The sequence below is a fragment of the Aricia agestis genome, chromosome 5, assembly GCF_905147365.1.
Source record: "Aricia agestis chromosome 5, ilAriAges1.1, whole genome shotgun sequence".
In the NCBI taxonomy this organism is placed as follows: Eukaryota; Metazoa; Arthropoda; class Insecta; order Lepidoptera; family Lycaenidae; genus Aricia; species Aricia agestis.
The window spans coordinates 3,817,289-3,843,036 of NC_056410.1; the positions used below are offsets into that span (position 1 = coordinate 3,817,289).

Sequence of the window (25,748 nt, forward strand, 5' to 3'; positions counted from 1 at the left end):
CCCTCTACGAGTGCCAACCAAAGGTCAACCCATTATTAGCCCATGGACGCTTTTTCCATCTGTCCGTCGTAAAAAAACATGTTCTACAATACTTGTCAAAAATGTTTAGGTACACATTTTCAATATTTAGGTGGCCTTCAGCGGTATCAGGCTGACGTTATACGACAGTTCGAAAGGAACCAAATTTAAAACGGTAATAGTATGGGAGTTAGTTTCCTTAGTTTTTCTTATTTGTAGAGTGTAAAGTATTTATGATCCAAAAATTGTTAGAAAATACTCAAGTTTAGAGCTCTATGTTCTCTTTGTTTTATGGCATAAGTTGCCATAATATTTAACCATAACATGCAACCATTTGTGATTCACAGACTTCACAGTGAGGCATGAAGTACAGATATGCCAGTATATTATTTCTTTATGGTTTGCTATGGAATTAATTGTACACTCTGCGCGAGATCCGAGGAATAAGTGCTGTGGGGGAGTGCCGAGTTTCTATAGGCATCACAGCTCGCGTTCAGAGTACAGTATGGCAACTCCGCTGCCACATGGATCAAAAGGCAATCTAACCCATAGCTACACAGGCGTCTCAAGGCTTCCAGTGAGTGGTACGACCTCCTCAGGTTCGGCCTTGTCGGCTGCGCATCACATCTGCGACGCGGGCATTGTGGACACGGTCGAGTGCGGCGTCGTCGGCCGCGACCCCGCCAGCGACGCGTTGAGGGACGCCATTGTGCCCATCTGGAAATGGTAAATCGGAAAATTTTATATGTAAAGGTATTATGCTCTCAGAAATTATTAGCTTTCATTAGTTTTGGAACTCTGTGTTGGGATAAACTGGCTTACTTACTAACAATACTAGCTAGTTTTTCGATAAATAAAACACGAATAAACTGACATTTTCTAAAAATGATTTCTAGCTAGATCGATTTATCGCCCCCGAAACCCCCTATATACTAAATTTCATGAAAATCGTTGGAGCCGATTCCGAGATTCCAATTATACAATGTGTCCCGACACCGGTGTCCGATCCTTTAATGTCATGATCTATGGCATATTTTATCTACAAATTGGCTCTCAAATCTTTTCTCTCTCTCACGGTTGTAAAATGGCAACCATTTTAGTTTTTCTCGGGCTTTCACACTAATCTGACCAGTACTTCTCATGTAAATATCCTATGAAGATAAAAAAAGGTCTCATAACTCATTTGATAGCTAAACTTGTGGACTACGTTTACACAGGCAATATGTTATAGATTTCGTGGAATTAAACATAGAAAAACCAAAGTTTAAGAAAAAAAATTTGTGTATTTTTTCATTAATGGCTTTTTGTGAAAAATCTAGCTCATTAAAGTGGCTTTTTCATTTTAAAACGATAGAAGAGGTTTTAATCTTAAATAAATTCTTTACTACAATGCTCTTAGTCAGTTAGTTTAGAAGTTATAACGATTTTCCTATGAAGTATAGGTCAGATTAGTATGAAGTCAGATTTTTTTTTTCAAAAGTTGGAGAAAAAAAATTTAGAACTCATGATTTATGTCATAATATGTTAGTGACAAATTAGCTTTCAATTTTTTCCGCTCACTCCGCCGTTCCGCCGCCGAGCTACAAGTACATACGAGACTCCCCAACGTCGCGTCGTGGCGATTCAATGGTTGCCGCGAACTGACTCGTGGCACAGGCGCGCGCCTCTTACGCAGTGTCATATTTTAATTGGCAAAATTTATCAAAAATAAATACCGCATTGCAGCCGATTGTTGGGACAATGAAAAAAATTACAAATTTATATATCTACTGTCATGGTACCTAAATCTATGTAAGTATATTTAATAATAATATTATTAAATATACTTGCACAGAAATGTTTTATAAGTAATTATAATAAATATACTTATTTAAAATAGGTGGTAGCTGCATATACATTATACATAATAATATAATCCATACCTAATTACATCAAAAGAAAATCACGTGTTGTGTCTGTGTAAACTGATTTATATGTTCGGTATTCATTTACCTAATAGGTAGGTATAACAGTTTCCGTCTGTATATACCTTGCGTGGTATTTATACTTATTTGATTTTGACAACCCTATTTTCGGAATATCTGACAAGGTGTGGAATTGGTGTAGAATAAAGTCGACCTTCGATAGATTTTTCACAAAAAGCCATTAATTAAAAAATACACAAATTTTTCTTAAACTTTAATTTTTCTATGTTTAATTCCACGAAATTTATAACATACTGCCTGTGTAAGCGTAGTCCACAAGTTTTGCTTTTGGATTTTAAAGCCAGATATATTAACCAGATGAAGTAGGTAAGTTACAAGGTTTGTTATATCTTTAAACGAGCAATTCTTGTATATATATATATATATATATATATATATATATATATATATATATATATATATATATATACAAGAATTGCTCCTTTAAAGATATAACAAACCTTGTAACTGTACTGTACAGGGGGTTTCAGGGGCGATAAATCGATCTAGCTAGGAATAATTTTTAGAAAATGTCATTTTCATTGAATACCGAGCGAAGCTCGGTCAAATAGCTAGTAATTATTAAACGTTATTTTATTATATTAATGAATTACATATTATTATGGGAATTGATAGCTCTGACTTACTCTCAAGTGCGCCAAATCTTCTAATTTAGTGAGATCAGATAGTTCCAGGTACAAGCTGTAGACCAGGAGCCAGCCGTAAACTCCAACTACAGTGAACACTATCCAAAACAAGCACATCAAGATGTTGTAGGCAAATATCATGTCATTCACAATGGACGCAAATACGAATGCCACAAAGCGGAACAGAAGAAATACACCAAATGTGTATAGCCATGGCACTATTTTCTTCTCATATTCCTGAAATAAATAATAAAATTAACATCTGTAGGATTTTAAATTTTTTAATACTGGCAACACAACACTTTAATTCATGTGGCATTAAAAACTCTATTTCTTAAAAAATGTAAGTTAGGCTACAAATAATAAAAACTAAGGAAATGTAACTCCTATACTATTACCGTTTTAAATTTGGTTCCTTGTGAAAAACCTAAGGTACACACATTTTTTGCTTAGTTTTAATTATTCGTAGAAGTTAGGAGGTATTGTTACTTTAACAACATTATATTCCTTGTAGTTTATAAAGTAAACAACATGAATAATGTATAGTCTGTTAGGTAAGAATTTAATTGATGATCTTTTAATAAAAACTTTTGAATACCTTTCTCAGGGCTACAATGAGTATTATGCTGGTCACAATAAGAGCCACAGATCCCAACCAAGAGAACAGGGAGAACACAATCAGAACATTTCTTACTGAAATAATATAAAAATACATCTTATTTATTAGCTACGTTTTAAGATTCTTGAAGATTGGTAAAAGCAAAACAACAGATTTTTTATTAATTGAATTGAATTTTTTATTAGAATGCCATACATTTTTTTGCTATAATCAGTATGCTGTTGAATTCAAGCACATAAAAAACTAGGAATTTATTAAAAAATCTTACCAGGTGGACTCCCAACATAAACAAACTGAAAGCTGACTACATAGTAGCCATAATGAACGGAGCCAGGTGCAGCCATTCCAAGGCAATATAAATCAAAAATGCTTTGGCCAAATGTGAACAGTGCTATGAACTGAAAAATACAGAAGGTCTTTTAACCTATGTCCAGAGTAAACTTATTTCTATTTATAAAATACTATATATCTAATACTCACCAAAGATATTGAAGCAGTGAGCAGAGATCCTCTTTGCAAGTCCAAGAAGAAAGCATCGTGAAGTATGGGCTTCTGATACCATGGCACACGCAATGAACGCACAGACTTTGATGACCTCAAGTTAGTAGAAGACCTGAAAATATATTGTCACTATTTTAATATTATATTTCTATTCTAAACTAGCCGATCAGTTGATGAAGTACATTTTGTATAGACGTAGAAGCACACAATATAGTTACTGTAAGCAATATTAAATATAGCATTTAACTTACTTTCCAGTGTAATGTGAATACACCGATGGCGTTGAACGATACGTTGATGGAGTCTTTCTTCCGTACATGATTATTAGTTTTGATATTGCTTGTTTTGAATCTAAATCGGTTGACGCTGGTTGACGCCCAATTTTATTAATGAGAACTCTTACGTGTGTTATGAATTAGGATATCTTCCAACCTGTCGTGCTACGATGGTTTACATGGGATGGGTTAGTTTTCCCAATTATCAACAAGAATAAGTTTTAGGATTAGTTAAACTAGAAAAATAAAATTAATTTAGATTGTACGCTGTCCAGTGTCCTGTTTGCTTCTTCTTCTTCTTCTTTACAAATGGCCGACTCAGGCTGCGTTCCAGAAGACGTTAATTTTGACCAAAACGCTCAAAACGTCCCCTTCTGCCGTTCCATTTGACGACCGCGGTCGTTTTGATCGCGGCTATGACGTCACTGATGACGTCATCATTTTCGCTCAAAACGACCCTCGACGAAGATGGGTCAAACCCCGCGTTCCAGATGAGGTAAAAACGCTAACGCTCAAGACCGTAGTTTTTCCCGTTCCACTAGCTTGTGAGCGTCAGTGATACAAACCCAAGTGGAACGGATTATGGATCGTTTTGATCGTTTTGAGAAAAGTTTAAAAAAAGAACTAAGTATATTTTTTTTATACATAAGTACTTACATTGGACAGAACTTGGATATTACGATCCTTTTCTTCACGTCGTAAATAAAAGTACATAGTTGTTTATACTTAGTTACATTTATTTTACAAATAAAATACATATTATAATATTTGTTTCGTTTTTAGTATTACATTTTTTTACTGAAGTAATCATATTTTAATATAGTTAAACTTTTATTTTATTTCAGTTTTCACATTGAATCATATTATAATAACAAAACCACATGCTTTGAATATTGATTATTGACTATTGTCACATAAACGTTAGGTAACAATACCGCGTAATGCTAAGTCAACAGGTACAGGAGAGATGAAAATAAGAAATCATTTGACCTTTTATTTAAAATAATTTCTTTTCCAATCAAAATATTTTATTAAATGTTATTTAATATAATATGTATTTCAATTAAAATATTATTTGTAATGAAATAATATAAAGTTTTTTTGTCTCTACTCTCTCCTGAAAACTTTCCGAACATGGCTTTCGCGATTATAGTTACGTTAAAATTAAAAAAAAAACTAGAACGACCACTTTGACCCATCTTCGTCAAGGGTCGTTTTGAGCGAAAATGATGACGTCATGAGTGACGTCATAGCCGCGATCTAAACGACACCGGTCGCCAAAGGGAACGGCAGAAGGGGACGTTTTGAGCGTTTTGGTTAAAATTAACGTCTTCTGGAACGCAGCCAAAGTGGGCGTTCTAGTTATTTTTTTAAATTTTAATGTAATATATCGCGAAAGCCATGTTCGGAAAGTTTTGAAGAGAGAGTAGAGACAAAAAAGCTTCATATTATTTCATTACAAATAATATTTTAATTGAAATACATATTATATTAAATAACATTTAATAAAATATTTTGATTGGAAAAGAAATTGTTTTAAATGAAAGGTCAAATGATTTCTTATAAAATTTATTAAGTATCTACTAATTTTCATTCCTCCTGTACCTGTTGACTTACTCGTACTTGACTTAGCATTACGCGGTATTGTTACCTAACGTTTATGTGACAATAGTCAATATTCAAAGTATTTGGTTTTTTTATTAAAATATGATTCAATGTGGAAACTGAAATAAAATAAAAGTTTAACTATATTAAAATAATATGATTACTTCAGTAAAAAAAATGTAATACTAAAAACGAAACAAATATTATAAGTATTATGTATTTTATTTGTAAAATAAATGTGACTAAGTATAAACAATTACTTTTATTTACGACTTGAAGAAAAGGATGAATATCCAAGTTCTGTTCAATGTAAGTACTTATGTATAAAAAAAATTATAGTTCTTTTTTTAAACTTTTCTCAAAACGCTCCATAATCCGTTCCACTTGGGTTTGTATCACTGACGCTCACATGCTAGTGGAACGGGAAAAACTACGGTCTTGAGCGTGAGCGTTTTTAACGTCATCTGGAACGCGGGGTCAATAGACAGTCCCCGCGTTCCAGATGACGTTAGAAACGCTCACGCTCAAGACCGTAGTTTTTCCCGTTCCACTAGCATGTGAGCGTCAGTGATACAAACCCAAGTGGAACGGATTATGGATCGTTTTGAGCGTTTTGAGAAAAGTTTAAAAAAAGAACTATAATTTTTTTATACATAGGTACATTGAACCGAACTTGGTTATTACGATCCTTTTCTTCAAGTCGTAAATAAAAGTAATTTTATTGTTTATAGTTACACTAGCTATTTGACCAAGCTTTGCTCGGTATTCGATAAAACACGAATAAAATGACATTTTCTAAAAATGATTCCTAGTTAAATCGATTTATCGCCCCCGAAACCCCCTATATACTAAATTTCATGAAAATCGTTGGAGCCGATTCCAAGATTCCAATTATATATATATATATATATATATATATATATATATATATATATATATATATATATATATATATATATATATATATATATATATATATATATATATATATATATATATATATATATATATATATATATATATATATATATATAGAATTGCTCAATATTAACAAAACCACATACTTTGAATATTGACTATTGCCAAAATATACATATAAACGTTAGGTAACAATACCGCATAATGCTTAGTCAATTACGAATAAATCAACAGGTATAGGAGAGATGAAAATTAGTATTTAGTACGAATTATTATAATGTTTTATAAGAAATCTTTCGACCTTTCATTTAAAACAATTTATTTTCCAATCAAAGTATTTCATTAACTGTTATTTAATTTATTTAAGTAATATAAATATTGTTTGTAATGAAATAATATAAAGTTTTTTTGTCTCTACTCTCTCCTGAAAACTTTCCGAACATGGCTTTCGTTACGTTAAAATTAAAAAAAAAAATAGAACGCCCACTTTGACCCATCTTTGTCGAGGGTCGTTTTGAGCGAAAATGATGACGTCATGAATGACGTCATAGCCGCGATCAAAACGACCGCGGTCGTCAAATGGAACGGCAAAAGGGGACGTTTTGAGCGTTTTGGTCAAAATTAACGTCATCTGGAACGCAGCCAGTGAGTGGCATGGAATTAATATATACTACGTATAACGTTATACGTAGTATATATTAATTCCATGGTGAGTGGTTATTGGTAAAAATTTGTCAGATTTTTACTTTTGTCAGCTTTTGTTGACATTTCCAATGAATAAGGAAACAGATGGAAGCGACATAACTACAAAAAAGTGTGGCCGGCGCCATATTGCCAAGAACTAAACATGGCGTTCTATAGTGATGGGACACTCGGACCGAGTGTCCCATCACTATAGACCGGTTGATATTTGTCGAGGATATCGATAAGTGGTATGTTATAAGTGGGCTATTAAGGTTAAAATCTTTTAAATAAATGATCAGATTCTTCATCTTATATTTTTTAAATTCGATAAAAAAGTACATCACTAAACGTCAAATCTACTAATTTCTATGTTGATTAAATATCGAAAATCAAGCCATGTTATATTCTATTCTATCACAAATCTTATTAATGTCTAATGATTAACTAAAGTAGCACATACGACGTCAAGCCATCGGTAAAATAACAAAAATTTTAGTAAAAATATAAGCGTACCGATCCAAGGAAAAACTTTTTAAAATTTCTTCACTTTTTTGACGGACTATAAATTAATTTAAAAAAAAAGCAAATTGGTCGAAAAATTTGACCGATGTATCGATATTTTTTTCGCGATATATCGAGACCGATATTGATATTTTTTCAAATATCGATGTATCGATATATCGATATTTTCTTTCAATTTCGACATCCCTATAATACGACACTTTGACAGTTTATGTACCTCGGAGAACCGGAACATAAAATGGCGGACCGGCCACAGTATTTTGATTTGGTAGAGACCATTATGATTTATGCCACATCCTCTTATAAAATTCAATGGACATTTCACATTTCACAAATTGTTGTAACAATAAATGCTTAACTTAATTTTAATCTATAATTAAAGTTATATTAGTTTTAACTTCTCAAAGGAAATAAAATTTTAGTTAATTTTATGAATGCAAAAAAATCGTTAATAATGACATCATTCGGTTCAGTCATAGATGGTAGAGTAAATACTAAATAGTAAAAAAAAATCAGTTGATAAATTTTTATGCATGTGTGTGTGGTGTAACTGTTGTTTGTGTTATCTATCGTGTTTTTATCAAAAAGTAATGTTTGTGAAATTGTTTGGTGTTAAATTTATCTATTAGAGTGGTAAGATATCAACATTATCTCGTTTCTATCATAAATTATCATCAAATCTTTGTCATCTTAAATTTATTTAGGTTATCAATGGCAGTGGGGTATGCTTGTATGATATCATGTTTTTACTTTTTTATGATAAAAAATGTACCTACTCTCCCTACAAATTACACAGAAATGCAATGAGAGCTATGTTTTAGCATAACTTCTGTTGTAACTTTATCATTTCTTTGTTATTATAATCAGCTGTAAGCGTTGATATCAGCGTTCGTAAAGCTACGACCTCGATTTTATTCCATTAACGGCCATTCCCAATATTTGATCTATCTCTGATTTTGCCCTACTAGAGATAGGAATAACTCACATTAGACATTAGGGACATATATTTTATGTCAATTGTGAGCTATTCCTATCTTTAGTAGGGCAAAACCAGAGATAGATCAAATATTGGGAACGGCCGTAAGTGGTTTGGCGGGAGTAAACCTTCAATATCGTTAGCTAATACAATCGCAACTAATAGCCACAAGTGTGTTCAATATTAATTAATATGACAGTACCTTTTCTAACTTTGCAATTTGCAGCAATATTTCTGTGAGTATTATACTTGCAGCAAGATATTGCAGCAAAACAATTCATTTATTGCCTACAGTCTTTATTATAATAATAAACGAAAAGCTGTTGTTTCGTATAAAATTATAAGATTTTAGCAATCTAATATTTATTATAAGTAAAGATGTGTTACATAAGTATTTTTGTCTAAGTTTTAATTGTATACTTTATTGTTACGTAGATATTTTCAGAAATTTCGAAAATTAGTCTATCTGTTCGATAACTCTATATGTATAAACCACTGAATGGTAGCAGATGTGAATTTTAATGCAAGAGAATTGATGGCAACATCTAATTAAATTCTTGGATAAAATATATTATTGGTATGGGGCCATTCTAAAAGCATACTAAGAAGCTGTGGCATACAGTTACAGCTTTCAGTACATTTTGGAACAAATATTTACTGTAGCTGTGTTGCCACTGCTCCTTTCCCACTTGCTTCTGATCTTAATTCTTTTGTCTTTGATACTCTATACAGTCTTATTATATTGGATTATTATTCTATATTTTAGCAAGACTAAAATTTAAAATTAACATTGATTTAATACCTCGATTGTGGGAATTGCAGACACAATAGTTTTTCAATTGTTATGCAACACCCGGCTTGGGGATTGATGGGTTAAATATAAATTCTGTGTTATCAAATATCATTGCATGATTATTATAATAATTTAAGTATAGGTTTAAGGGAATAATTTGTCACACAACTTTATTTTCCTTATACAAAACACTCAAAACTTTTTGTTTTAATTTTAAACATTTTTTTCAGAATGGTGCATCCGAATGTTCAGAAGAGAAAGATGTCCCGCCATGAGAAAGCAAAAAGTGGCTTTGTAAGTTAATTCTACTATTATAAAGCTCTATAAAGCTAAGTAGTAGTCAATTATAATAATCATAAATTATTTAAATTGAACTATTTATTTACTAAAATATTCTAGCTGTTCAAAAATCTGCTACATTGCCATTTATTACCACTCTAGAGTCAAACAAGTTACAAATAGGGTTGCTAGGTCACTAAACCAAAAAGCTTGGCTATACATTAGTACAAAAAAAGAGTTGCTATCAAGTACTTAGAATCTAAACTTTTAATATATAGAAATATGTTCGACAGCTTGTGTATACCATATACAAATTTTCTGTTTTATTAAAACAGTTTAACATCTAAAAGCTATACAAATTTACATCTTGTTAGGTGTAAAACTATCTAAAATTTGTGTTTTAAGGCTCTACTACAAAGGCCGGACTCCCTTTGATTTTGGCCCGACACGCAAGCAAAAAGCCTGACTGTGTCCGGCTTTATCCTGACGCCTGGCAACCCTAGTTACAAAGCTAATATAACAATACTTGAATTAAACAAAGGCTTGTACTTAATTGATTTTTCTAAATAATACTATTTTTTATATAACCAAAAAACTTACCTGCATAATAACCTTCAGTCTGTAGTGAATGCCATCTTATTTTAAAAAAATAATTGCAGCTTCACCTTGAATCATTTTCCACACAGGTATTGAAAACAAAGAAAGAAAATTGAAATTACAAAAACTATTCTTGAAGACAGTGTGCATCATAACACAATAAATCTTAGCAATATTACCTCAAAATGCTATATGAGAATTTTCTTTATGTCGTCAACAATATCCATAGGTTTTATCACAGACAAAATCTGAACTTAAGTACTTACATAAGAGGGAGGTGCTACAACACAGGCGTCTGTGTGTTGGTCTACATTGTTATCACTTATCAGATAACAGACAATAGTGAGTCGCTTATCGTCGCTCGCGGGACTCGTATTTGTAGTTACTAGAACTATTTTTAACATTTAAAATGTATTTGAAAAAAGAATAAGTGTGATTTCATTATTGTAGTGAAAATTAGTGCTTTGCTAAAGATTTTTGCTATTATAAACCTATACTCGATAATATCAGGCGTGACAGTCCTTGAAATATCTATTGGATTATGTCCATTGTTGTACACGGGTGTGTCGAGGTGCGACGTTCGTTTGTTACAGTCTTGAGATGCCATGGACATTGTTAGTGCCTTCCAAAGAACTTCCAATTCTTTCTATGGCACTTCTAACATAGACGCGTTTTCAGTCTGTAGCGTGCTAAAAAAAGGTGTAAAATATAAGAGAAATATTAATGGAGTGTAGTTTATAGTGTTAAGATGGCAAACAGTCTGCCTCGCCGAGTGCGGCGCCGAGATACTTGGAGAAAGTCCGCGGTGAGTTACTCCTTTTATTTATAAGGGCTCATCCTGGAACATTCGCACTGATTAACAGGGCAAACATGCTAGGCGCAAAAGGTTTTCGAACTTCTGAAAAAGGTATTCTGTTCTGGTTAAGAAGGATTACTACGTTATCCCTCTTGCTTGGTGCAAACGGTTTGGAGTTTGGATCTTTTGAAAGAGGTTTAAAGAAAGTTTGCATAGGTTGATGTCAGTGCTTTTGCAATACGCAATAATTTTTCAGCGTTCGTCTGGAAACAATAAATTTTCAGTTTGTTCTGGTGCTGCTATCTATACAGGGTGTCAAAAGACCGCTTCCGATAACTTCGTGGGGTTATTATAGGGCATGAGATATATCCATTGGTACAAATTATTTTCTTGTAATCTTCAGTTTTTAGAATAGTCAAAATTTTTAACACGCAATGTATATGGCGAGCGAAGGGGGAGGCAGGTGAGGGGAGGACCGCTCGCCGGCCGCCGCTCCCCGCGGGCTCCGCGTCCCGCGCGCCCCGCGATCCACGCGCCCTGCGATCCGCGCCTGACTCGTTTATGAATGAATAAAATCAGCTGTACGTACGGTGTGACGTGTGACTATTACAAAGTTACATTTTAATAACTTTTACTAACATTTGTTAGATTCCTAAAACAGTTAACAACGTTTATTGTTTTATACGGACAAAAATATCAAAATCACTTTGTCCAAATGTACATCCAAGACACGACAGTTTTAAACAGAACAACAAAATGTAAAAATAATAATATCAATTGGATAAAAGAAAATTATTTGTTACTGACCTTATCAGTTTCTTTGCACTCGTGGTCTTACGAGATGCGGTTCAAACTGCGACCCTTGCAACTCGAGACACAGTTCTGCACGCCTCTTCGTTTCTTCGTGCAAACGAAAACTAAACGTACTGTCCTCACTGCAAAGTCCCCTGAGTTGAGTGAACACGTCTTTTATTCGCCGCTTCATTTCCTCAGCACTGTCGCACGGCCGGTTATACACCCTCTCCTTGACGTAGCCCCAGAGGAAAAAGTCCAACGGAGTTAAGTCCGGGGATCGTGGAGGCCAGGCTTGGGGACCCAAACGTCCAATCCAGCGATCCCCAAAATTTTCTCTCAGCCATTGACGGACAGGCCGCGTGACATGTGGAGGTGCGCCATCGTGCTGGAACCACATTCGCCGAAGGTCATTAACGGAAATGTGCTCATCCAGTTCTTCGGTGAAGTCACCGTTTAAAAAATCTAAATATGACGCACCAGTCATCCTTGCAGGCAAAAATACTGGCCCCAATATCAGATTTTTGTAAATGCCACCCCACACGTTAACTGACCAACGTGTTTGGTGGCCAGTTTCTTGGCATGCCCGAGGGTTTTCGACTGACCAAATGTGAGCATTTCTCCTGTTCCACATCCCATTTCTTGTAAATGTGGACTCATCCGTCCATAGCACATTTTGGATGAACCCGGGGGATGCTTCTTCCCGCTGAAGCAGCCATGAACAATAGTCAGTCCGTCGGACACGGTCTACCGGAAGCAGCGCTTGCACTCGATGGACTTTGTAGGCGCGCATTCTATTCCGCCTTAAAATTTTGTGGATAGTCGCATGCGATGCTACTGGCCTGCCGTGATGTCGTCTCAGCCTTTTAGCTGCACTGCGAGTTCCTAGTCGAGGGTCTCGGTGTAAAACCTCCAAAACCTGCTCCTCGACACGCACGTCCAGCTGCCGCCCACCGCCAGAAGTAGAAGGCGCAATAGGCCTATTTTCTAACACACGCTGGTATGCCTGTGTGATAATGCGGGAATCGGAAGGATGTCGGGCGTGAGGATATCGCCTTCGGTAAATCCTCAAAGCCTCTGCGGCATTTCCTGATGCTTCTCCTAAACACATAAGCATCATGCCGTATTCGCGCGCGGTATACACATACGGCGAAGGCATTTAAAAAAAAAACACAAAACACAAAGAAAAATAGTCAATAAACGAAACAATTAACACTAATTACAAAAAGAAAAAAAAGAAAATCACTTATAAGTTATAACTAACGAAAAAGTCAAAATAAACTATGAAAAACTGAGAAGTACGGTAATTAAAATTATGATCAAAATTGGCGAAACGTCACTCGGAAACGCAGGTTTACAGCCAAGTGAACAAAATTGAAAAAAATAATAAAAATTCATGTAAAACAATAGGGACGTCCCCCTGTGCATTTGAAGTATCGATATTTTTTATCGACAAATCGCTATTTAATTTGCATATTATGTATTTAATAGTATGAACTTAGAATAACTCGATATTATTATTATTACCACAAACATTCATTGTTATTTGAATTAAAAAAATTCCATAAAAATAAAAATAAAACTAAAAACATTAACTATAAAACAGAATAAAAACATCCTAACATTCTAATCTCTTCTTGAAGTACCTAATGTAGAAGTTTCCTCACGTAATTTCTCTTATTTGGGTTTCAATAAGAAAAAAGATAGTCTACATAATGCAATCGTTTTATTTAACCATTGATTATGTAGTAGAACATTAGTATTAAACATTAAAAATTATTAATGTACCTATTGTAAGCTTGACTACATAGAATAAAACTAATTTTATTTTTTATAGGTCACAACCTGTGGTCACAACACTAATTATTGTCTTTGTAATCTAGCGACCATGCCGCACGCGTCACTAAGCTCTTTGATGATTTGCCGCGCAAATCTGTCGCAATGTCGACAACTTGCCGTCACTTTTGACCGACACTGCATATCGATACATTTTTGATTTTGTAGGCATAATAATAATTAGTTGCAGCCTGCAGGCCGCCGCTGCAGGCCGCGCCACAGCACGATGGTCTAAAGCCCCATCCACACGCTTTTTGTATGCCACAAAGTAAAAACACCAAACAGTGCGCAACACTGAATGTTTACCAAGCATATGAAAACATTGAGCAACAGCCATTGAGTTGTGAAGGAAAACTGACACCATTACCGAACAGTGACGAACACAAAGAAGAACAGACAAACACATAAGAACACTCAACTACATGTGGGTGTTTGCTGTTTGCCAAGCATACATAGTTTATACGTGGGAGAGCCATGCTTCGGCACGGATGGGCCGGCTCGACCGGAGAAATACCACGTTCTCACAGAAAACCGGCGTGAAACAGCGCTTGCGCTGTGTTTCGCCGAGTGAGTGAGTTTACCGGAGGCCCAATCCCCTACCCCATTCCCTTCCCTACCCTCCCCTATTCCCTTCCCTTCCCTACCCTCCCCTATTACCCTATTCCCTCTTAAAAGGCCGGCAACGCACCTGCAGCTCTTCTGATACTGCGAGTGTCCATGGGCAACGGAAGTTGCTTTGCTCGTTTGCCCCTTCGTTTTTTATTTCATAAAAAAAAGCATATGGACGGGGCCAAAAGCTGTTTGTGTTTGCCACTGTTCGTTGTTGGCGTCATTTTTTTTATTATTTAATTATAGGCTGTTTGGCAAACAGTCGAGAAGTCTCTATTCGCTTGAAGTACACTTTGTGTTTGCTACACAATTACACATATCAAACAAGACTGGCAAAGTCCCAAACATCGCCATCAAACACGTTTGGCGAATGTTAAGGTGGCATTCCAATCCTGCAAGCGACCCGCGACCGCCAAAATTCAAATAAAATGCCACTTTATGAGGATTTATTCTATTAGATTTTTCGCCAAAGCAGCGGCAGCATTGGTCGCTAGACCAATGTCGGAAGAAAATAAAAATTTGTTCTTAAAGTGGCGTTTAATTTTTTTTTCGTCGGCTGCGGTCGCTTGGCGCGTCGATAGACCAATAATTGTATGGAAACCCCGCGAACTGTTTGCTAAATAGCCTTCGATTTGTAAAAGAAAATTGACACCAACGCCAAAGAGTGCCGAACACAAATAGGACAAGCAAACACATACGACCACCCATCCATGTAGGATGTTTTGTTTGCTGTTTGCCGTCGGTTGCCAAGCATAAGGCTCGCCCATATTATGCTTGGCAAACAATAGCTTGAATAAAAACGACATCGAAACCAAACAGTGGCAAACATAAACATAAACAGGCATACAAAGACGCACATACATGTTGGTGTTTTGTGTGTTTGCTATGGTTTGCAAGGCGTGTATAAATGCTTTAAATCTATCGCACACCGACATATGGCTGACAATGTCTAATGTCGGCAAATTTTGTCGGTATTAATTGTTGATGGCGGCGCGAGCGGTGAGCTCAAAGACACGCGCCCGGCGCGGCGCCGCGCGTGCGGCGGTGCCTTTGAGGTTGCCGCCAAGCGGTCTGGCTGTCGCGTCGGTATCTTTTGAATTTACCGAAAGTCGATGTACCTACATGTTTTTAAAGACGATTTTCGCAAATTTTCGTATTTAGTAGCAATTTGCATCTTGAGGTTGAAGGTTGTCGGTTGAGTTAAGTTTAATTAATAAGCGTTTGTTATTACGTTATTTTTAAAACATTGTATTTTTGTGTAAACTGAATGTGTAAACTGTAAAATTAATTAATTATTATTTCTCATTAACAATTACGTTGCGTTAAAAAAAAACTAAGTGTTGTATAAGATATCGTGTAAAAAGAGATATTGTGTTGTTATTGGTTGTGTTAATGATTGGTGTTATGGACTATTTTCAAAATGCATGGAGAGCATATTCAAAAATCAGAATTCAACATTTTTCACGTAAGTTAATTGCTAAAGTTTTTTCATACATCGTTTGTAGACTGAAGTAAGTAGATAAAAAGCGATAATTGCAGAATTATTAGGTACTGTCCATCCACAATAATTATCGTTCCGCAAAACACGGAAAATGTGTTATTATTTTTTAAGTTGCCTAAATAAAAAAAAACTTTGTGTTTTGTTAGATTTCGTGTAAGAGACGTATTGTTGTTGGTGGTATTATTGTTTAGTGCTACGGACGAATACTTACAAAATGCATAGAGAAATAAGAACACTTTAAGGACTTAACATTTTACACGTACATTTATTACCTACCAAAGTTTTACGTACGGACTACGGGGGTTTTCATGCATCGTCTGTAAATTTTTTTTTTAATGAAATAAGGGGGCAAACGAGCAAACGGGTCACCTGATGGAAAGCAACTTCCGTCGCCCATGGACACTCGCAGCATCAGAAGAGCTGCATGTGCGTTGCCGGCCTTTTAAGAGGGAATAGGGTAATAGGGGAGGGTAGGGAAGGGAAGGGAATAGGGGAAGGTAGGAAAGGGAATAGGGTAGGGGATTGGGCCTCCGGTAAACTCACTCACTCAGCGAAACACAGCGCAAGCGCTGTTTCACGCCGGTTTTCTGTGAGAACGTGGTATCTAGCCGGCCCATTCGTGCCGAAGCATGGCTCTCCCACGTATAAATTGAATTTTTCGATAGAAAGCCTGAGATTGCGGAAGACGGTTCATCCGCGTATCACACAATATTGGTCTTGTTCCTTACGAAGAACTTTCTAACTAATCGATAAATTAATTTATTACAAATTTATTTAAATACTCTTGTAAATTGTTACTCATGCACAGAAACTAGAAAGTTCGTTACAGTTTTGTACATGAGTTAGGTTAGTTTTAACACTGCAAGTAGCCTAGGTAAGAGATCAGAGGTCAAAGTTCTGAGTTACGTCTTGAGAGAGTTAAATGTCATGGTTCTTGATAGGTTGGAAAGACCATAAGGTTGAAAACTGCCGCGGCCGTACAGCATGGTCGTATACGACCTTATGTTATTAAGCGCGCTACACCTCGCGCCTTTACATTACGTATTGGCATAAAAAAATAAAAGTAAAAAAATAAAAATTAAATATTTTTTGTAAATGGTTTATCCTTACATCTAAAGGTTATAAATCATAAAAAAAATATTAAAAAAAAATTAAAAAAAAAAAAAAAATTAAAAAAAAAAATACATTTTTGTAATCAGAAAATGTAGTATAATAATACCCCAAAGTTATCGGAAGTGGTCTTTTTACACCCTGTATTAACGTGTCTTTATGGGGCACCAACTTTTTCATAAAGTTAAGTTAACCTTTTATTCTGGACCTTGATATTGTCTTACCATATGTAGCACACAAGGGTTAGCAAATAAATGTTATATTGGCTCCACAATCCACAAACTATTGAAGGCTTTTTTAATTCTTAACCCAACACTGAACACCAATGAACTGAACAGCCGACCTAGCTGATTTTGCCCAAAAACTTGCTCAAATTAGGTAGCATCTCTCCAGCTATAACACAAATGCATGTTATCAAAAATCGTGACATATCAGAAAACAGGTGAACAACGACAAAGGAATTCAATGTTATCAATGTATAGTATGTCACGAATCTAATAAACAAACAAGAATGTGGCCTTTAACAAGATAAAGAATTTTATAGGATACTAGCTGTTGCCCGCGACTTCGTCCGCGTGGACTTCAGTTTATAGTGCGCGATGTCAACAAAATTGGTGTCAAATTGGTGTCAAAAGCTTTTATAAAAAAAAACCCTGGTACCCCTTAAATCAAAACAGCTGTGCAGTGTGCACATAATATTTAAATTTTTAAAATTAAACTTTATATTTTATGCCAAATTTTTAAGCCTATTTAGCCCCCCAATTACACAACTTTACCCATAAACAATTTATCAATGATAGGTTTAAGGTTACGTCACTGCATAGATAAAGTACTGATTTATCAAATAATTTTATACAGAAATAACAATCGAAAAAAATCGAAAATTGAATGTAAGATAATACCACCTCTTATAGAAAGACTTTTGGGCAAGCGTTAGCGCGATGTAGAAGACGCACGGCGCCATCTATTATAGATTTTTGGAACTAACTTAATTTGAACAAATTTACGCATTTTCACCCCCTTACAACGCTTTTTTCAGTAAAAAAGTAGCCTATGTCCTTTATCAGGCTATAGACTGTCTGTATACAAAATTTCATTACAATCGGTTCGGTAGTTTTGGCGTGGAAGCGAGACAGACAGACAGACAGAGATACTTTCGCATTTATAATATTAGTATAGATAATAAAATCTTAAATAAGTATGTATTTAGAATAAAGAATTTAAAAAATCTGTAATTGCCTTAATCGTCTACGAGTATTATAGTGGTCAGAATTTTGGCATGGTTGGTGGATCTTGGGGTGCTGAAAGTTAGCCAGACTCATTTGGCTAAAGACCGACAGTTCCTTATTTTTTTTAACACCACGACAGTTTTTAAGAGTTTTGTTATGTGTGTGTGGCTGTGTGCGTAAAATTGTATGCGTGCGGCATCTTTTCCACTATTCCGCTTTAGTCTGACCACTGTGTGATTCCCAGAACTCTCTTTTCCAGAACTTTTTAGATTAGTCTGAGTAATTATTGGAACTCATTTGGTCAAACCATGGTCATACTTTAACCACATAGTTACTTATTACAAAACACCTTGTATATTATGCCTTTATTGGTCGATATTTTATGTCGGTGACATATAGAGCTAATGTTGTGGAAGTAATGTAATATAAAATCAATACAACATGACCTTTGATGATTATTGACCGTGCGCCCGCGCGTGACTAAGTGTGACGATTGCGTCACTGTGGACGCACCTTTAAATTTAGTTATTGTCAATAAATCACAGGCTCAACGTCCTTTTATCCCTGATAAGTCTGGCCCCATATTATAATTGGGTCTTCTTCGACTGCTGTTAATTGTTATTGTATTACTTAAAGCTTTTGAATTTCATTGGAAAATATGAGCAGCCCATAAGGATTAAGGACTCGCAGTTTTTTTGTGTAGTTCATCATCTGCAGAATTTGAGCGATGGCACAGCCATGATGCTTCGACTCCTGAATATCCTCGTTTGTATGAAATTGGCAGCTCTACGATTAAATATTAGAATATTTAATGAACCTTCTATCAAGAGAATATCCATAACCTGCATACTTATTGCGGTTACTCTGCTTGTAGAGTCACTTTTGGACTTTGGTGTCATTGTGACCGAGAGGCTTTAAGGATTTTCGATACTCGTAGTAACCCAGTCTACATACAGTTTGAGCTATTTCTCATCTGAGTTTCTATGAACATAATCAATATGTCATTGGCATAAACGTTTTGTCAGCCAGGTAAGTTAACCCTGAACGATCTGTAATATGCAATTCCATATTCACTGCTCGCTTCGTGTTCGTTGCCATTATTTCACAAACAATGAATTAACCGACGAGAAATAAACAAACAATATTAGATCATTTGTTAGGTGATGTAAGTGTTACTGATTTGCATCTCTTCATGTCTTGTTTCTTTTTTACCGACTTCCAAAAAGGAGGAGGTAGTACGTTCGGCTGTATGTATCTTTTTAAAATACATACATAATGTTACTGGGGACCACCATGGCAGTGGACTATTAGCCCTCTAACTAATAAGAATACGCTGAGAATAACTACGGTATCTGTAAGTCCTTGTCTCTAATATGGACGATGGAAGAGGCAAAGACGAGTACACAATTTCTTCAGTGGAGTCGTGAGAAAGTATAGTAAAGGTATCATGATAATATGAAAAACAAGTTCATGGATCCTACCGAATTTGTCGATGCGACGATTATGTTGATGATTACCTTCAGGCTACAATAAAATTCCAAATTATTTTCCTCACCTTACATACTCATCGTGTGTACTTGATACAACTCCAAACAACTTCAAGGAAAATGACGCACTACTATCATAAAGACAATATGGATGTTTGCTATACAATTTTCGCCCGTATTATCGGAAAATAACATGAAAATTAATGATCGTATATCGTAAATAATTTAATATTAATGCTTATTGCTTTCGTACATAATATGAAATAATTTTTATAATATTGTATTGAGTAAAGTGCGAACTATATTTACAGTACATTTTACAGTATATTATCGTGCTTAAAGAAGAAAATATTTCAACGTTTTTAGCGTATAGTGTATCTCTTTTCCAAACGAAATTAATACTTAAAAATCCTAAAATATCCTCCACCTATCCTGAAAAAAGAAAAGCGGTCAGTATTTATAAAAATTATCTCACAAGAAAGAGCATTATCGTCGAGTTATATTTAGATGTTCTCTAATTTTAGGACCGTGCTATACGCTAGTACGATGCGAAGCTGAAAATATAAATAAGTCGACAGAGCTATATGCTTCCAAAAATGTACCTTGGTTGAAGTGGTTTTTAAAATAATTGAGAAGTTGCCTACATTACTAACACCTAAACTAGAAACTCTACATATAGAGATACACTCTATGTAGTGCCACTCAGAACAAATAAGTACAGCTAAACATAAAGTAAATTACTTTAAAAGTAATTGTATTAATGGCAATTAAAGTACCAAGTTTGTGGCTAATGAAATTTAAAATTACCCTTAAAATAAAATTATCGAGTTAGGAACTCAAAAAAATCACAAGCTTTGCATATTAACGCTAAGAACTTATCGAGGAAGCAACCTGAGTAAAAAAGTAATGTGTTTCCTAACTTACTATTGATAAGACAACAGTAAACAAAGCTAGGCTATATTATATCTTCCACTGGCGTGCAGGTGTAGCGCGTGGGAAAACGGTCTTAATCACTCCACGAGTGCGCTTCAGACTTCAGTACATCACGCCCCGTGCCAAACTAAACATGTCGAAATAAATAAAACACGCTGTATTATTGAGCTCCGGAAGTGTAAAAAATAATGTAAGAATTAGCTAAACATCGAGGGTATTTTCGAAGAAATTTTGGTGTGCAAAGTAGTGTGTTAATATGGATACAATCAAAGTTGTCGGAGATTTCGTGAGGGAGAGATCCCCGTTTTCTGTAAGTAAATACGAGTACAATTATGTAAACATCTCTCAAGTTCTGGTAAACCTGCGGTTAAAATTTTGTAGAGTTCACAGATATTCGTCGATGTATGAAAAATATAATTTTAATAACAAATTTATTAAATTATTAAACGTACAAATTAAGTATGGTATGTAGCTTGATAATCCTGCTCTTGTGCTTAATTTTTTATAAAAGATCAAAAGCATTTTTAGTGTATGTCTGGTTTTGTAGGTTTTGTTACATAAGTTATCTTTTCCGTAAATAGCGTTATTGTTTAACATGTTGAAGTTAGCCATTCAAAACGCTTATGAATTGATAAAACTCCTGTCAAATAACTCTGGAAGTCTACATTTACAATGGTTTAACTACCGTTTAACCTAAATTAACCATTAACACAGCTAATGACAGATGCATAACAGACAGATAAACACAAGCAGTTGTGTGTAAACAAAGAGTGCGTGCTGTTAACTATTACGGCTGTAATTATCACACATATGACTTCTCTCACTCTTATAATTAACAGAGATGTGTTAATTTATTATTAGGGCGTGTTATAAAACCTTTATGGACCGTAGACTAGGCAAAATAGGAGAGTTTGGCTACAGCTGAAAGAAAACTCTTGTATCTTATAGGCGCATTGATTGATACCGAAGATCTTAGAGTAGTTGAGAATAATTAAAAAAAAACCGGCCAAGTGCGAGTCGGACTCGCGCACGAAGGGTTCCGTACCGTTATATAGCAAAAATAGGATAGACGAAAATTGTGTTTTTTTGTATGGGAGCCCCCTTAAATTTATACGTGGGAGAGCCATGCTTCGGCACGAATGGGCCGGCTCGACCGGAGAAATACCACGTTCTCACAGAAAACCGGCGTGAAACAGCGCTTGCGCTGTGTTTCGCCGAGTGAGTGAGTTTACCGGAGGCCCAATCCCCTACCCTACCCTTTTCCCTTCCCTTCCCTCCCCTATTTCCTTCCCTATTCCCTTGTAAAAGGCCGGCAACGCACCTGCAGCTCTTCTGATGTTGCGAGTGTCCATGGGCGACGGAAGTTGCTTTCCATCAGGTGACCCGTTTGCTCGTTTACCCCTTATTTCATAAAAAAAAAAAAAATATTATTATTATAAACTATTCAATTACACATATAATTAAGGCTTTTGTGAAATGTTCAAGTGTCTACCTGTTGTCATCATTGATACCGAGCAAAAAATGTTTGAAAATCACGTTTCTTGTATGGGAACCCCCCATCTATGAAAAATTTCAACTCTCTAGTTATTACCGTTCTTGAGTTACAGCCTGGAGACAGACGGACAGACGGACAGACATCGAAGTCTCAGTAATAGGGTCCCGTTTTTACCCTTTGGGTACGGAACCCTAAAAACCAGAAAAATAGCGATACTTGCTTACCACTAGGGACCTAAATAAATAAAAAATAGCCATCTAACATCAATAATCCTATTCTCGCTGTGTTTACGCTGCTTTTCCCTAGCTTTTCTCTACTTTTAGATTTCTTGCTCTTGCGAATGCCGCAATTTTTTATAAAACCACGTCCAATGCCAAGATTACCAAAGTTATTGTTTATTTTCTGTTCTATTCTGAACGATGCATTTATGAATCACTCTTAGAACCGGATTTGGAAATAGGAAGGCATTCGTCATAGACTTATGTATTATAACATGTCTGTATACTATTGTGTGTAATATTTATTGTGCTTATTTACCATTTAAGATATAGTGCCGATTGTTATTATATGAAATCATTGTCTGAGACTGAAAATTTTGAGGAAACCAAGAGATAGATTTTTCGTTTTTGATGCAAATCCACAAGGGCCAACAAAATTTAGTCTAAATGTTGAAAATCCTACCAATAACTTGATAGACTCAATTAAACTGAGGAAAAATAAATGTAATTTGATTAATCTGGTGCATCAGAATTTACAAGGTATGGTAGGTAAAGAACTTGAAATTGAGTTATTTTTAAAGGAATTTAACATTGATATTATGTGTATATCTGAACATTGGTTCAGATCACATAAACTCATTTTCAATTTCAATGATCACCAGATAGCAAGTTCGTTCAGTAGAGAAAATGCCATTAGAGGAGGCTCTCTAATTTTAATCAGAAACAATTTGAAGTTTAAGGAACGTAAGGATATCGTGAGTCTCTCTACTGAACGAATAATAGAGGTGGCCTGCATAGAGCTGAGACATCAAATCATTGTGGGCGTATACAGGCCTCCATCAGGGTTATACGATTCTTTTGAAGTAACAATGGAACACATTTTGTCAAAAATATGTGCATCTAATAAAAAGGTTATTATATGTGGTGATTTTAACATTAATTTATTAGATTTAACCTCCACTACTGTTAGATTCACATCTTTATTTCAATCGTATAACCTTTACAGTTTGTTTCAGGAACCTACAAGGGTCTGTGAGACTACAGCCACTTGTATTGACAACATATTTACTAATCTTATTCCTGATAAAAAAGAAATAATTAATAAGCTAAGTTCTGATCACTGTGGACAAATAGCTTCTTTTAATATGAAATGTGACAGTGACGCGAAGAAAAATCTTGTGTTTATTCCTGTGACCACAAAACGTATTGAGCAATTTAGAAGTAAATTAAATTCAAATATCCATTTATTGGATAGGTCACATAGCTCTGATGAAGCTTTTAATAAATTATTTAAGGTGATAAGAACTCAATTTAATTCAATATTTACTTCTAAAACAGTTAGAAACAGTAATAAAAAAACTAAATTTATTGAATGGGCAACAAAGGGGATTAAAATTAGTAGAAAAAGATTATATGAACTATATGATGAAAGGTGTATTAACAATAGTGAAGTATTTAAAGCATATGTTAAAAACTACTCAAAAACCTTTAGAAAAGTTTGCAAAGCTGCTAAAGCCCTGTACATAAAAAACAAAATTAAACACTCTAAAAATAAAATAAAAACAACATGGCAGGTTATAGCTGGTGAGACTGGAAATGTATCCTGTCGCAGCTCTGATTTTGAACTATACTTTGAAAATAAAAAGATTACTAATGATCAAGAAGTTGCGACGGTCTTTGAAAAGTTTTTTGCTGACATTCCGGTCTCAACGACTAAAAATTTAAATTCTTCACCTGAAGCTGCCGAAAAGCTACTCAGAGACAATGTAAAGGAGTGTGATGTCAATTTTAAGTTTAGAGAAATTAACCCCAGAGATATTATTGATACCTTTAAATTGTTGAATATTAAAAATACTGCAGATCTCTGGGGCATGTCTACAAAAATTATTAAATCAATAATTGATATCGTAGCTCCTCATCTAGCAATGATTTTTAATAACTGCATAAAAAATGGTGTTTTTCCTGACTTGATGAAGCATAGCAAGATTGTTCCTTTATTTAAAGCCGGGACTAAATCGGATCCCACTAATTTCAGGCCTATATCGATTCTACCGACCTTTAGTAAAATATTTGAAAAAATTATTTTAAAACAATTACTAGTGCATTTTAATTCAAATAATTTGCTGCACGATAACCAATACGGATTTACTAAGGGTCGATCCACAACGGATGCTGGTATAGGACTTCTTTGTAGTATTTTTGAAGCTTGGGAGGAGTCGCAGGATGCCTTAGGTGTGTTTTGCGATCTCCCCAAAACCTTCGATTGTGTTGAGCATGCTACATTGATCAGGAAACTGCGCCACTACGGCATAAAGGACTCTGCTCTCAGCCTTTTGACTTCTTACCTTAAAAATAGGACTCAAAGGGTTAAGGTAAATAGTAAAAGGTCCAATGGAACCAAAATAGAATTAGGTGTCCCACAGGGATCTATCTTAGGCCCATTTCTTTTTCTCATCTATATAAATGACTTACCTTATCTAGTAAAGGATAATAATAATGAGATAGTGCTTTTTGCTGATGACACTTCACTTATTTTTAAAGTGAAGCGACAACAGTCGAACTACGACGAGGTAAACAGTGCTCTCTCAAAAATAGTACATTGGTTTAATGTTAATAACTTACTTTTAAATTCTAGTAAAACTAAATGTATAAAGTTTACTTTGCCCAATGTTAGGCAAGTCCAAACCAATGTGCTATTAAATGATGAGAAGATGAATTTGGTAGATAACACTGTATTCCTAGGTATTACACTTGATAGTAAATTACAGTGGGGTCCTCACATTGCTAATCTAGCAGGTAGGCTCAGTTCTGCAGCATATTCAGTCAGAAAAATTAGAGAAATTTCTGACGAAGACACGGCACGATTAGTATATTTTAGTTATTTTCATAGTAGGATGTCATATGGAATCCTTTTATGGGGAAACGCTGCCGACATTAATACAATATTTGTGCTGCAGAAGCGAGCCATACGTTCTATTTATAAAATGTCTGCTTTAGAATCTCTGAGAGATAAATTTAAAGAAATTGGTATTCTAACTGTTGCTTCTCAATACATTTTGGATAATGTAATATATGTTAGAAAAAATATAAATAAATTTAAAGTTTAAAGTGACATTCACTGTAGAAATACTAGAAATAAGCACAAGCTGGACATGCCAGTGATCAGACTTAGTAAAGTCAGTAAATCTTTTAAAGGTCAATGTATACGCCTTTACAATAAAATCCCAGAAAACGTTCAAAATCTTTCCATTAATAAATTTAAAAAAGTAGTCAAAGAGCGTTTGTGTGCCAAAGCTTATTATAAGGTCAATGATTTCATAGAAGATGGCACATCTTGGGAGTAG

At 35.0% G+C, this 25,748-nt stretch overlaps 2 protein-coding genes across 7 annotated transcripts in view; one reads left to right on the forward strand and one right to left on the reverse strand.

The window, feature by feature from the left end:
* Window positions 1–168: 168 nt before the first annotated feature.
* LOC121727389 lies at window positions 169–4,305 on the reverse strand. The gene is made up of 6 exons (XM_042115213.1): window positions 4,001–4,305; window positions 3,729–3,861; window positions 3,517–3,646; window positions 3,228–3,322; window positions 2,630–2,866; window positions 169–735 (listed from the first exon to the last, which is right to left on the reverse strand). Exons 1-6 carry the CDS (start codon window positions 4,066–4,068, stop codon window positions 640–642), a joined length of 759 nt encoding a protein of 252 aa, XP_041971147.1. The 5' UTR covers window positions 4,069–4,305; the 3' UTR covers window positions 169–639.
* A 3,954-nt stretch (window positions 4,306–8,259) lies between these two features.
* LOC121727387 (protein diaphanous) overlaps window positions 8,260–25,748 on the forward strand; it is a 42,746-nt gene continuing 25,257 nt past the window's right edge. For 3 of the 6 annotated variants that reach the window (XM_042115207.1, XM_042115210.1, XM_042115212.1), the window contains exons 1-2: window positions 8,260–8,386; window positions 9,753–9,816. In XM_042115207.1, the coding sequence (XP_041971141.1) occupies window positions 9,754–9,816 (63 nt within the window). In that variant the 5' untranslated portion in view covers window positions 8,260–8,386; window position 9,753. Of the gene's footprint in view, window positions 8,387–9,752; window positions 9,817–11,071; window positions 11,204–20,789; window positions 21,002–25,748 lie in introns of those variants that run through there. The other 3 variants (XM_042115209.1, XM_042115211.1, XM_042115208.1) reach the window with 2 other exon arrangements.